This window comes from Panthera uncia, chromosome B4 (genome assembly GCF_023721935.1).
Source record: "Panthera uncia isolate 11264 chromosome B4, Puncia_PCG_1.0, whole genome shotgun sequence".
NCBI classification, from domain to species: Eukaryota; Metazoa; Chordata; class Mammalia; order Carnivora; family Felidae; genus Panthera; species Panthera uncia.
The window spans coordinates 119465717-119480683 of NC_064809.1; the positions used below are offsets into that span (position 1 = coordinate 119465717).

The following is a 14967-nucleotide window of genomic DNA, read 5'->3' on the forward strand; positions in this document are numbered from 1 at the left end:
TATATATATATATATATATATATATATATATATATATACCATATCCTCTTTATCCATTCATCCATTGATGGACACTTGGGCTTTTTTATACTTTGGCTATTGTTGATAGTGCTGCTATAAACATTGGGGTGCATGTGTCCCTTCGAAACAGCATACCTGTATCCCTTGGATAAATACCTAGTAGTGCAATTGCTGGGTCGTAGGGACCCATAGTTCTATTTTTAAGTTTTTGAGGAACCTCCATACTATTTTCCAGAGTGGCTGCACCAGTTTTCATTCCCACCAGCAGTGCAAAGGAGATCCTCTTTCTCCGCATCCCTGTCAACATCTGTTGTTGCAGGAATTGTTGAAGTATTCTGGCTCTCATTTGAACTTGAGCCAAACCTGGGGGTCACATAATAGATAACGAGATGACAGGCACACCTTGATGTATCTGGGAACTTTTTAACCCTCTCAAGATTTCTGAATGAGATCTTCAAAGCCATCTCACTGAATTGGAGAGAAGGGTTCATTGGAGGCGTATTCCTCCTACCTGTTAACAGCATTTTGGTGGAGGAAGAGGCTATTAGTAAAACACTTGAAATCAATGTCTGTTAGGATTATGTGGGCAAGTTTGATTTTTGGAGCTGTTTATAGTATTTCAGGACCCCAGGAAGTCATGGTTTCAAAGGTATAAAAGGATTTTAATAGTGGGAATATGAATACTGAGAAGCCTTACAATAATTCCATACTCTTCCATTTGCCATTAACAGGTTGGGAAGCAATGACCCAGGGTTTTGTAAAGATTATATATACATGAGAACATAACTTATTGTGGCAGGTAGATGGAATGATGGGGAAGAGACTAGGTCAAAAACACTGACAGAATCTAGAATTGCTCCATGGGATCTAATGTATTTGTGGGTAAGTCCAGGAGGGGGTGAGACCTCTGAAGCAGCTACATATATGACCAGGTTTTGTACTTGCTCAAAATAAAGTGCCAGGGAAATCTTACTAGAGTTCTATAGATTGCAAGTGAGGGATAGATATTTCCACAGATTTCTCCTTGGTACAGGCAACTGGGAGAGAAGTGCCTCATTAGCTGTTCACAACACAGCCTGAGGCACTAGTGTCCCACTCACATGAGAATCAGCCCTACATAACATTTGGCAAAGTATTTTAAATTCCAGAGTCTAAACCTTAATGAAAAAAAAAATTGTAGTCGAAAACTAAAGTGAGTTCTTATACAATAATTACTATAAAATATACCTGAGTTATTTTATCCATAATAAATACCTAGATTTAGTTAATACTAGTGGAAGAAAGAACTAGCAATTAACCAAAGAAATACTAATTAAGAAAAGATGGTAGAAAAAAGTTCTTTAACTTCTAGTTGGGGCGCCTGGGTGGCTCAGTCTGTTAAGCACCAGACTTTGCCTCAGGTCATGATCTCACGAACTGTGAGATCAAGCCCCGTGTTGGGCTCTGTGCTGACAGCTCAGAGCCGGGAGCCTGCTTCACATTCTGTGTCTCCCTTTCTCTGCCCCTTCCCCACTCACGCTCTGTCTCTCAATCTCTCTCTCTCTCAAAAATAAATAAGCATTAAAAAATAAAAAAAAAAAAAGTAAAAAATAACTTCTAGGGGCACCTGAGTGGCTCAGTCATCCATCCAACTCTTGATCTCGGCTCAGGTCATGATCTCATGGTTTGTGAGTTCGAGCCCTGCACTGGGCTCTGTGCTGACAGCGTGGAGCCTGCTAGGGATTCTTTCTCTGCCCCTACCCTACTCGTACTCTCTCTCAAAGAAATAAACTTAAAAAAAAAAAAAAAAACTTTTATTGGTCTGGTTTAAACTAATGTCAACTAAGAGAATCATTTCTTACAGCTATAGTCTAAGTAAAAATGAACCAAAATGAACTAATTTGTTTAGACAGCCTCCAACTTCTTTATCACTGTGGCATAATTTATGACTAGTTGCCTCTGGCTTTCTTGAGAGGTTAGTTGTCTGGGGCTTATTTCCTTTATACACTGTCCCAAAAATAAAGATTTCCTAAAACAGCACTGGAAAGCTCTTACTTGAGATGGTTGCAGAGATTAACCTTAATTTTGGCCAGAGTCTAATCTTGTCTGGATTTGGCTCAATAATAGAACAACAGCTGTGCTTATAAGAAAGACCAAAGTTTTGTGTTTAAGAAGCAAACATACCAGCAGCATTTATTGTCTTTTACTATAAAGACACAGGCACTCAACTCAATATAGCACTAAACATGCAGTTGGTAGAAATGCTTTCTTTCATACATCTTTAAATCTATTGGGTTACTCAAATTGTTTTTCCAAAGGCGGAGAAACTTGGTGGCCTCTCCTTTTACTTACCCTTGTTCTTATGGATTTTAAAAACTTATGTAAGTGTAAAAGTCCCAAGGTAGAGTATTCTGTTAAAAATTAGTTGAGAAGGCAAATAGCAATATAACAAACACATCAGTTAAACAGAAATAAGCTGATCCAAAGAAATTTCCAGGCAAATGTAACTTGATCCAACATACGGGCAACAATTGTTTTTACTAAGGTAGTTCAAAGAACAGCTGAAAAGGTCAGAAAGGAGATTCAGTGCTTTCAATTTCTCATGAAGTCTGTGTCCATGCATGCAAAAGAAATTGGTTATGTCGAGTTTGAGTAATGGATATGTCATCAAATGTGTATTTGTTTTTCCTTTTCTGAAAGGAGATCTTCAAAGCTGATATCCTAATTATTTTGTTGTGTTTCTGTGCTTAGTTAACAGATGGTTGCTATAAATTAAAGTCATGTTAATAGCAACAAAAGGAAACTTCTACCTATGTTTTAAAAGGCATATTTCTTTAAATGTATAATTAGAAACGAATGTTAGCTGTTTTGAAATTCCTTTTCAATGCCTGTTAAAATAAATGTTTTTGAATCAGCAAGGTGTTAGATTAAAGAAACAGAGTGTTCTCTCCTGTCCTTGTTACTAAGCACACCGACAGCTTGATAAAGATATATTGGAACAGAATGCTGCTTCTGAGGCTGGACCATGCTCTCATGAGGAATATGTGGAAATGGACCATCATAATGGTGATTTTTACTTTGCACATTTTATTTGGGCTCAAATCTAAGGCTATTACTGGTATCACATAAAGTTGGGTTGAGTTTAACTTTTTGAGCTACAGAAACATGAGGAATAATCTGGAGCAAATACATGTTCTCTCCTAAGAAATCAGTCTTGGGTATAATACTGTCTCATAACTTACCAATCAGCATTTCTGGGACAATGTCAGATTTTGGACAATTACAAAAAACCAGACACAAATGTGCAAACCAGATTTCAATTTCTTCTCCACTGACATGAGATTTAAAACAGCAACAGGAACATTTCTAGGTCAGTGTCAATATGTAGTCACAAATTACCAAAGAAACAAATTGGAGTGCATGGCTGTACGATTTTGTGTTTTGGCATGGGAGAGACATTGAAATACTCACAACGTACAAGCCAAATCATAAAAATAAAATGGGACTTATGATTCCATCATTTTGAAAGAGTAGGATTTAATTCTGACATCTTGCAGATTTGTGATATCCTGACTTTTGCTTCAACATCTCTAAATAATAAGAATTTTAGAACACAAGTACAACTTTTTTTTCCTTTCCACAATATTTGTAAGTGAAGCAATCCTGAGGAAAACTTATTTTCAGCAGAAGAAAAACCCTCTTAGAATAAACAAACATGGAAAAACTAAAACTAACTGGGACACATACACATACACAAAATCAGAACTCATGTTATTTATCAGAAATTAGAAGTGATGACCAATAACTAATTCTCCATTGAACACTGCCTCCTGTGTTAGTCTAATTTAAACATAGTTTACTAAGAACAAAATTTACTATGGAAAAAGAATATCATTATGCCATTTAAAGTAATTGAACACAGTAAAGTTTAACAATGCTTACTCAGGATAACATGAATACCACTCCTGAAGCTAAGGGATAAAGAAATCCCTCTCATTTCTTGAGACTTGAGTCTTATAGTCACTATATTAATTTATAAATGAAACAACCATTTGCTTTCTTTAAGGGTTAACACTTCCTGCTTCTCGGCATAAATTGCATAAATTTAGTATTTATGTGACCACCATGGGTTATCTTTTCCCAAGACAGGTTCCCCTAACAGGCAGTAGTGCTACTGGGTAATTTCATCAGATAACTCATATTTGGGTAAGCCCTTATTCCAAAGAACCCATTTCTCAGACACCCAAAAATCCAAGGCCAACATACTTTTCAATCTCCATCCTTTTTTTTTTTTTAAGTTTATTTATTTATTTTGAGAGAGAGACAGAAACAGTGTGAGTGTGGGAGGAGCAGAGAGAGAGACGGAGAGAGAGAAGAGAGAATCCCAAGCAGTCTCTGTGCTGCCACTGCAGAGCCTGATGTGGAACTCTAACTCACAAAACTGTGAGATCATGACCTGAGCTAAAACCAAGAGTCGCTTAACTGACTGTGCCACCCAGGCTCCCCTCAATCTCCACCCTTAATAACAACCCACTCAATTCCTAAGTCAACGTCCTTAGACAATTTTCAAATGCACTGGCTCAATCTGACATCTCAATATGTATTCCTTATATCTGGGACACATCCTGAAATGAAAAATTCTTACAAATTCTTTGATCTACCCTAATGCTTTTAGGGTTCTCTGTCCCATCACAGAGACTGTTAAAAGGAAACATGTCCCAATTCCCTGACCTTTGCCTTTTTAAGTTACAATCCGCTTATGAAGGGGTAAAGGAAACCACTGCTATTATTTAGTAACAATTTATTATATCAAATAAGTGACTTAGAAATTGGTATACTATGCATTTTTTCATCAGTAAAGCACATAATAGTTTAAATATCTACATGATTAAAACATTTCATTGCATTAAAAAAATTAGTTGCAACATTTCCTTGTCTCGTAAAGCTAATTTTCTTTTCTTTTTTTTTTAAGTTTATCTATTCTGAGAGAGAGAGAGAGAGAACAAGCGAGCATGGGGGAGCGTCAGAGAGAGAGAGAATCCCAAGCAGGCCCTGTGCTATCAGCGCTGTTTTACTGCCACTAGGTGCCATCTCAGAAACATCTCAGTTTCTTGATAAAAATGGTGAAGATTCATAACAGGCAGAGGCTGTTAAAGATATTAATTATAATTCATTTTTCAAGGTAAGCTTTATCCCATACACCAGATGTTCTAAGAATGTTGAGATGTCTAGTCAAAAGAAATTTGTATAAAGTCAACAGGACTGAGTCAATCAGTCACATTTTTAAGAAAGTGAAAATCATTCTTTGTATTAAGTTAAATGATAATCTTTTATAATTACTGAGGAAGTTGTAAGACCCTTACACATATAAACTGCTAACAAAGATGCATGTACCCACACATATACATTCGATCACTTCCAGAGTAACACTGAAAGGAAAGACATTTTCTTCCTTTTGTAAATGTTTGCATCTCTGAGAATTAGGAAAACAGCATATATTCAAAGTATAGAGGACAGGATACACTTTGGATAATCTGTGATAAAATCATCTCTTTTCTGGAGCTGCTCAGTCAATTATAGTCTTGAAAGATGATTTTAAAAAATGTATGTTTTTAAACACATACATGCACATATACAGCACAGAGCAAGAAAATGATTTTTCAAACCATTAACAGTTTATTTAACAAAAGCAACAACTGGGACATTACTAGAGCTTACAGTATATTTGATATAAAAATAGGGAGTTCTCCAAAATATGTATTAAAAATACAAAGTTTATGCATCTAAGGTACAAAGAAAATTTGTTTTACATTTCAGTTACCCAAAACAACAGCTTGTGGTCTCCTCCAATTGCACACAGTGGAAGAGTTCTATGCCAGGAAAGGCCAGATCCGACGGCTACAGAACCAATGAGGACAGGCTACAATATACGTAAAGAATTAGAGAAACTCAATAGATCACCAAAGTTAATAAGTAAAAACTACCCTTCAAAAATAAGAAATGCATTGCTAACTTGTCTTTGTTTAATGTAGCAGAAACAGAATTAAAAATATGCTCCCTCATAAGTGAAATACACATTATTTTTTGCAGCTGGCTAGAATGAAGGATACAAATAATCTACGAGTAACTGGAGTAGCTTAGATTCAAACATTTTTGTAGCCTAAACCAAGCAAACAAGCAAAATTATTATATTTAAGTGAAGAAGGAAATAAAACAGAAGAAATAAATTTCTTCTTACGTGAATACTGGCAAAGTGTCTGTTACCACTGGTGGTTTAAACATTAAAAAATGCTTTCTCTTTCCAACCAATTTGAGCAGATAAGACATTCACAAATGTCTTTAGTTACATATTACAAATTTGGGGGCTATAAGTAGAAAAGTAAAAAACACAAATGTAGAAACATATATGCCACAAAACAACTCTACATTACCTGAGGGTGTCCTAAATGATGAATTTGAAACTGGCTTGCCATTTTGCCAGGATAACCAGTGGTTGCAAACAAGTTCTCATTAACTGTAGACCACCTAAGAAAAGAAAAAAACAAGTATAGTATTCTACAGATAACTACAAGCTTTTCTAAAACAAGTTATTTCTTTTTGCATAAAACCAATAATTTTGAAGTCTAAATTTGTTAATACAGCTTCACAGTTAGACTGGAAATTCCAGGGAAGTTAGCTATAAATATTTTCTCATTTTATAAATATTTATTAAATGCTTACCATGTGCTAGTTGGTTAAGTTCTAACGTTACACAAAGTTAGCAGTTCCTTTCTTATAACCAAAGGGCCGACAGTGAGGTAGGAGATACAAACAAGGTATCAGACAGACAGAAAATATTTCACAGTGCAATACATTAAAAAAAAAACAACAACAACACTTATTGTTCTTACTGACATTTGTTGTACAATTAGCAATAAATTCATGCATTTAAACTCCTTGGGATGATACAAACACCTAGAATAGATATTTAAGCTTAAGTTTCAAGATATCCTAGACACTGAAATACAATGAATTAATGAATCAACAAGTGTTCCAGCAACATGCTCAGCACTACCATAAGGGCATGGGGAAGATATAAGAAAAAAGAAAGAATTCATTGATAAACAACGACAGCAAAAAATCCAAAAGCCTAAGTCTAGTTAGTATTTTTATATGGGCAGACATTACTAGTTGCTTGCCCAACAGCCTTTCTGCCCCTTTCCATGCTAATTGAACCCCAACTACGTCTGGCAGTGTGTTTGATCCCAAGGGATGAGACACGACCGAGTGAAGGCAATGGCAGCAATTCCTCAGTGTTCCTTCCTCTCCTCTTTGGACAAGCTTGTATGAGGCCCTGATGCATGGAACCCTGGCAGTCGTCTTGTGATGTTGAAGCAACAAGCCCAAAGCCCTGCCACTGCAGATGGCAGAGGGAAAGGTCTGAACTTGTTGGCGCTGATGAGCTACTAAGCCAATCTCGAGACTGCCTCTGTCCGAAGCATCACATCTCTTGTGATATGCTCACATTTCTGAAATCAGAATGTATCTTACAATCTATAGCATTCTTACACTTAATCGAATGTAGTTTTTTCTAAGGTGTACAAAAAATGATGGTGTCCCTAAGTTCTAGGATTTTATTGGGGGTAATTTAGATTTTATGAAATATAGCATATAATAAATGTTCCACTGGTTTTATTCTGTTAGTATTCATGTTACTAGAAGCTAAAATCACCCTAATGGAATTATGCAAAGGAATATATATACATAATAAACAATAACAATAATATACTATACAATGGTATCTTATAGTAATACTAGCATATTAATATTATTTAATAAATACATTAATTTGTTAATTTATTCATTTTATTAATATTAAATATTACGGTAATATACATAAAACACATAAATATACATAAACATAATAAATATACAATGGAATATTATGCAAAAATCAGTAAGAACAAGGGAGACATGTATATTAATACAAGTAGAGAAAAAGTCACAGATATATAATATAGTGTGTTCTCACCTGAAGCACAACAATGAAGTTTATATCTTTATCAGAACAAACAATAAGGATGTATATACTCCAAATCGTTGTAATGGTATTAGTGGAGTGGTAATGTGTTTTGTATTTCATAAAAATTTTCAAAGAAAATATTGGAAAACAAATCACTCCCTCACCCAGACAAAAAGACAAAAGCAAAGACTTAGTTAGGAAAGCAAAATAACCATTTATAAAATAGTCAGCAAATAAAACCCAAAACACCCCCAAACAACTCAGTACAAAGGAGAGGACTGGCAAAGTATTCCAGGTTGGGGGCACAGCATGCAACAAAGTAACCGAACTCAAAAAAACCAAATACAGCTCCAACAAAAATCATACATTACCTGAATAAGCAGGCTTGATCCATGTGGACAGGTCTCTTATCTTGAGGATAACTAAAAGGTAACATTTTGCATTTTATGGATTCATATGCTGGTCTCAAGTAGAGGAACTTAAGATTTAAAAGGTATTTTCTCTTTAGAGGATACAATACCCAATGTACTTAAACTGTGATAAAATTCTAAATAAGCACTGGATTAACATAAACGAAATATGATAGAAACATAGACATAATTTAGAGCTGTTACAGAACACCATAATTCAACAGGATCAGTTTTTTTTTTCTTCTTTTTTAAGCATAAGTAAATACTGCTCAGGTCTAAGATTTCTTCCTTTGCATTGTTCTTTCTGGGTTACTCTCAAAGTAAATCTGCAAAGCATGGGCATCTATCTCTGTTATGTGAAAAGCTGTAGCACTGGTCCCTCTACAAGAGAGACTTATTTTTGCTCTACATTGAGGCTCAGGTATACAAGAATGGCTCAATGGATCATTTAGCAATAGTGACTTTTTGAGTAAGCAACAGATGAATATACTAAGGAAGTACCTGGATCGAGTAATATCCCAAATTAACCAATCATTTCCTGCAACAGCTCCAACTTTGAAGGTGTTTTTTAAGCACCAGTGAGCTGACATTAATGGCATCTGTTCTGATTCAAGAGATAAAATAGCCTGTTGAGCCAAAAGATCATAAAACCGGATTGTTCCATTCTTCTCTGCAACCATCAGCTGTAAGATAGAAAAAAAAAAATTCACCTAATTCACTAGTCAAATCTGAGGCAGAAATTCAATATTACATAGTAATATGCAAATATTTGCATATATTACAAATGGGACATCAAATGCAAATGAAACAGGAGAAGCCTATGTAAGAATCTCTATCAAAAATAAAAAAAAGCTTACAGAATACTGGCAAAAGAAAGACTCAGGAACACTGGGTACAATTTTAAATGATGAGGTATGGTTATCAGGAAAAAATAAGCCCAAAGAATCATTCTGGTAAAAGTTATACCTTTAAGTTATATTGTCTAGAAAGGGTAGCTAAGTGTGTATTTCTCAATAGAGATACATAGTGTGTGTTACATATCCTTATGTGATGTGAGTTTGTTTCCAGAATGGAAGGCAGCATGGCGTAAAGAGCACAGATAGGCCTGGGGACAAGACTGCTTCCTCCACCTAAAAGCTGAATGACTGGCCAAGTTACAAGTCTTTGGCACTTTTCTCGTTTCCAGAATGCATCATGTGAGGATAAGAATAGTTACAGCATCACGTGCTGATTAAATGAGTAATAGCTCTAGAGCACCCAGTACAGTGCTTGACACCTTGTAGCCACTCACTGAATAAATCGCAGTTACTCTTACTTCAATATTTCCTTTAATTCTAAAATAGTACTGATTTAAAGATGTTGGCTAATGAGGCGCTTGCTTGCTTGCTTCCCCTATCCCTCCTTCCTAAGAAATACTTTAGCAATGTAAAAATAGTTATAAGACAAATTTCAATTTTACAAAATATTAAAATGTGAAAAAAAATTGTTTCTTAGACTCAAAGAACTAAGGGCATTTGGACACCCATTTGTGGGAATTAAGGTAAAGAGACTGCTATGAACATATAAGTGCATGAGTAGTTGTTGCCCAAACAAAATGGTTTAAAAACTCTCTATATTTTCTGTAAAGTTCTTACTTTTATAAAATGTTCTTATAATTCTAATTATGTTAAGGTGAAAACATTCCTGAAGATGTGGAGTAGCAGTGGTAGCCTGGGAAGAATGGGAGACTTAATGTCAATAATCCTGGGTTCTACTAAACTGGTGAGTGACCTGGAGTTTGCTCTTTTCTTGTCTGTGAAATGTGGGATAATTACATCAGACTCCAAAGGTTACCATATAGCTAAAATGTGATATTGTATATACAAGTACTTCCTTAAACCCATAAAACACTATAAAAGTATTGTTACTATTTCTAATAAGAACATCATGTCTCGTAAGACACACATGGTCAGGACTATTGGCAGTCATTCTATTATTCATCTAAGAGACCTCTACCAAGCATCTACCCCAGCCCACCCGCTGCTGACACATAGTTGAGTTTCATTATTCATGGTACTTAGAGTCTATAAAGTTGCTGTGAACAAAGAATTAGTAAATTCTGAACATTGATTCTAGAGAGAAAATAAAGCGTTGGGTTCTTGTGAGTCTCTGGGCATAACATTTGTGTCAACTGATCAATACATAATCTTGCCTTAGGTATATTTAGAGATACCTTATTTCATATATATGCTTCACTAACATAGAACTCAGCCAACAGCACTATAACTTATGTCTACAAAGCTTACCTAAGACATGTATTTTTTCCATAAAGCACATCACAGTCTTCTGACACTTAGGAACCCTAGACAGCACTTTAGCACTTATGCTTGGGGGGCCATTTTACATGGTGAAATCATGAACAAAAAGCACAAAAATGTGTCACTAAATAGACCACAAGTAGGACACTTGTTTAGAGTATGAGAGCTAAAACAAGAAGGCAGATCACTGGCCTCATTCAGCCTTAGGTGGAAATACGCACATTAGCTGACTCAAATTTCTTGCTGCCCTGAGCAGGTCTGTGACTGAAATGCCACTGAGTATTGACTTTGGGGTTATAAATACATTTTGATGAGTAGACAAACTTGCAAATATGGAACCTGTGAATAATGAAGATTAACTATATACACGTGTGTGCAAAATACTATGCTAATTTCTAAAGAGATCAAAGGTAAAAGACATGATCCTTGGTATCAAGAAACTTTCCATCTAAAGAAGAGAATTATGAAAAAAACAGAACATAGAATATAGGTAGAATATTGGTAGTCTTTGCAACTATTGGATTCTTAATAGAAAAGGTGGAATTTAAAACTATTCTTTAATAGCTAGAATGTTTAAATAATACTAATATTACTAACAATAACATGAGGTCAATGACATATACAACAAAACCAAATGCAACACTGAGCTTTATATGCCCTGCTTATTGAATTCTGTTAACCCCTGTATGAAGAAATTACTATCATTAATCCCACTTTTCAGAAAGGAGTCCGAGGCACAGAGTGACAAAAGTAACTTGTTGAAGTCTCACTGCTTGCCTGTGGCAAAGCTTGCATTGGAACTCTGGTCTTGAACCCAGGTCCATCTGACTAGAGCACATGTATTTCTTACTATGAGCTAGACTGAAGACTGGTGAATGGCATGGTGTGCTATATATAGTTGAGGGTTGGGAAGAAGCAGTGGAAATGAGAGGAGACCAAGGAAGCCTTAACAGGACCTAATAAAAATATTTGCAATTTTGAGCCTGACTCTAAAAATCTTAAGGATTTCAGGTATAAATTATGGACTGTGGAAGGGCAAAGTCTGTCTGAGTCTAGGTCCTAAATTAGGAGGGGCAATAAAGCAGTTGGGTTTAAAATGGGGCCTACCTGGGTGGGTCCTAGCTCTGCTCTATGATCTTAAGCAAAAGACCTTTCTATACATCAGGTCCTTATCAGTAAAAGTGGAGATAATAACAGTACTTACTTATAATAGAAGGATGGTATGAGTTAACACATGTAAAGCACTCAGAACTGTCTTAGCACAGAAAAGGCACTCAGAAAACATTAGGTATTATTATAGGTTGAAGTCAGATTGAAAACTCAGTTCTCAGTTATTTATCCTTTAAAAAATTTTTTAAAATGTTTATTTATTTTTGAGAGAGAGACAGAACAAGAGCAGGGGAAGGGCAGAGAGAAAGGGAGACACAGAATCCAAAGCAGGCTCCAGGCTCTGAGCTGTCAGCATAGAGCCCAATGTGGGGCTTGAACTCAGGAACGGTGAGATCATGACCTGAACCAAAGTAGGATGCTTAACCAACTGAGAGCCACCCAGGCACCCCTTATTTATCCTTTTTAAACTGTGCTCAAGTGTGATGATAGTTTTTGGGTTTTTTTTTGTTTGAAAGCAGATAGAGTAAAAACGTTAAATAAGTTTGGAACTGCTGGAGCTGAAAAGTTTACAGGGGAATTTTTCCTTTACCATTTCTCAGAACCATAAACAGAATATGCACTGAATTTTCACAGGGGAAATATCTTTTGCAGCACAGAACATTAGTACTTGAACCAGACCGAGGTCAAATCTGTGCCTGTGTGGCCTTGGAAAAATTAGTTATTAACCTTTTGGTGCTTCAGTTTTCTTATCTACAAAATGGATAGAATAACGTTACCAACTTCAGAGTGTTCTGTGAGAATTACATGAAAACACATGTAAAATGATCAGCACAATTCCTGGCACTCAGCATTCAACAAATGTCAGTTGTTACACCTCATTTCATTTAGCAGTTGTCTATTCTCTCAGAGACTGAGATGTCCTTGGTCCCAATTCTCTGATCGTCTGACATCCTAAACTCTTGGTTCTGTTATTACTACCTAATAAAATCTAGTTCCAATTGTGGTTAATTGGATTTAAGACCTTAATTTCTCAAGATCTTTTGACGTTTGTATCTTTTACTATTAAACACTAGCATTTGCTTTGTGCCTTCCAGATTGCATGGCTCTTTAAAAAAAAATTTTTTTTTTTTTTTTTTTAACATTTATTCATCTTGGAGAGACAGAGACAGAGTGTGAGCAGGGGGAGGAGCAGACAGAGGGAGACACAGAATCCAAAGCACGCTCCAGGCTCTGAGCTGTCAGCACAGAGCCTGACGTGGGGCTAGAACCCACTAACCGTGAGATCATGACCTGAGCTGAAGTCGGACACTTAACCCACTGAGCCGCCCAGGCGCCCTAGAATGGCTCTTTTTGCAAAGTTCACACCTCATATGATTTTCCTAAGAATTCTATGAGACAGGTAATCATGGACCCATCTCTTTCTCTTGTCTGGCTGCCTCCTTTTCACCCAGGCTAAACATATCCGAACAAAAATTCTGGGCTTGAATGGATATGGTGGACCACAGAGAACCACTAGCTTTAGTAGTAATGGTAAGTGTCAATAATGACAAGCAGCTAAAATTGACTGAGTGCTTATTATGTGCCAGGTTCTCTTTTAAGGACCTTATAAGGATTCACTCATTTAGTCTTTATGAGCTTCCATTTTACAAGAGGAGGAAGTAAAGGCAGTTGAGAGAGCTTTTGTAACTTACCAGAGATCACACAGCCAGTAAGTGGTGGAACTGGGGTTTGACTCTGGGCAGTTATCTCAAAAGTCCATACTCTTAATCACTTCTGTGTTGCCTTTATGTATTTTGAATTTAGGGGTGATATGATGAAACTGATATTTTAAGATTAGTCTAACTTAAAGTAGGTAAGAAAATCAAAGAGTGGAGAGTCAAAAGCTAAGCCTTGGCAAGAGTTACTTATGAGAACAGAAAGGTGAAGAATATACCTTAATGATGGAGGAATGTGTTCTAGTAACAGGGAAGGAAAAATTAAAAACCTCGAAAATTCTGCATACAGGGAAGGAAGACATCAAAGGTGATTTCAGATTTTGAGTTTATGTAATTTACAGCAGGGATTTCTAAACATTCTGAAGTCATGGAAGCAATAAAAAAAAAGGAGAGGAGGTGGGGTGGAGTTTTAATGATATACAGAAGAAAAACAGAAATTAACTTAAAGCACATGGAGGAAAGGGATCTGAATCATAAGCATTAAGATACAAGTTTTGGGACAGAGGTTGTAAGAAAAGTTCTCATTTCTCATCTAGGTCACAGATTTAATTTTTTAAATTTTTATTTTTTGGGAGAGTGCAAGTGGGGGAGAGGCAGAGAAAGGGGGACAGAGGATCTGAAGCAGCCTCTGTGCTGACAGGCTGACAGCAGTGAGCCCAATGTGGCGCTCGAACTCAAATCGTGAGATCATGACCTGAGCGGAAGTTGGATGCTCAAATGCCTGAGCTACCCAGGTGCCCCAGGTCACAGATTTTAAAAAGTAACCTATTGTATTTATACATGGTGATATTAACATTTAGGTAGGATCCCTAATTATACTTCAAGTAGACTCACTACTACAGGGGAGAAATCTGGCATAAAATAAAAAAAAGGGCCTGGTTTCATAATACTTCTACATGGAACAATCCCTACATATGCAATATGAATAAATGGGAAAATTTTACTCATGCACATATACAGGGTATGTAGTTCTACTGAAGAAAGATCCAACAGGCCTGAAACAAGTTTTCATGGCATCCCAAGGTTCAGAGAATACAGTTATATGGTCTGGGATATTTCAGCTCAGGATTACCTCTTCTGTGAGGGCTATGAGCAGATCTGTTTAATCCTTTTTTTATGTCATCATTCTACTTATTAGATTTCTTTATTCCAACACTTAAAATCTGTGTTATTGTATTTAATTACATGTTTTTCTTCCTTACATGTCAGTCATGTGTAACTTAAGGGCAAGGCTTTTTTCATTCTTCTTCCTCTCTTACAATAAAGGGCACAGCGTAGGTGAGAATTACCTCTTGCAACAATTCACAAATACATGGTGAAAGAAGCTGACAGAGGAGAAAGAAAAAGGGAAGATAACACGCAGAGATGCTCAAGAGGACTAGAATAATGCAGCTTTAAAGATTAAGTGAGCAGGGTTTCAAGATAGAAGTGGT

General features: G+C 36.2%; 1 protein-coding gene across 2 annotated transcripts in view; it reads right to left on the reverse strand.

The window, feature by feature from the left end:
• Positions 1-2215: 2215 nt before the first annotated feature.
• Positions 2216-14967, reverse strand: part of NUP37 (nucleoporin 37) — a 45855-nt gene continuing 33103 nt past the window's right edge. For both annotated transcript variants that reach the window (XM_049626175.1, XM_049626174.1), the window contains 4 exons: positions 8914-9095; positions 8374-8424; positions 6432-6525; positions 2216-5920 (listed from right to left, as the gene is read on the reverse strand). In XM_049626175.1, coding sequence (XP_049482132.1) covers positions 5807-5920; positions 6432-6525; positions 8374-8424; positions 8914-9095 — 441 coding nt within the window. In that variant the 3' untranslated portion in view covers positions 2216-5806. The remainder of the gene's footprint in view (positions 5921-6431; positions 6526-8373; positions 8425-8913; positions 9096-14967) is intronic.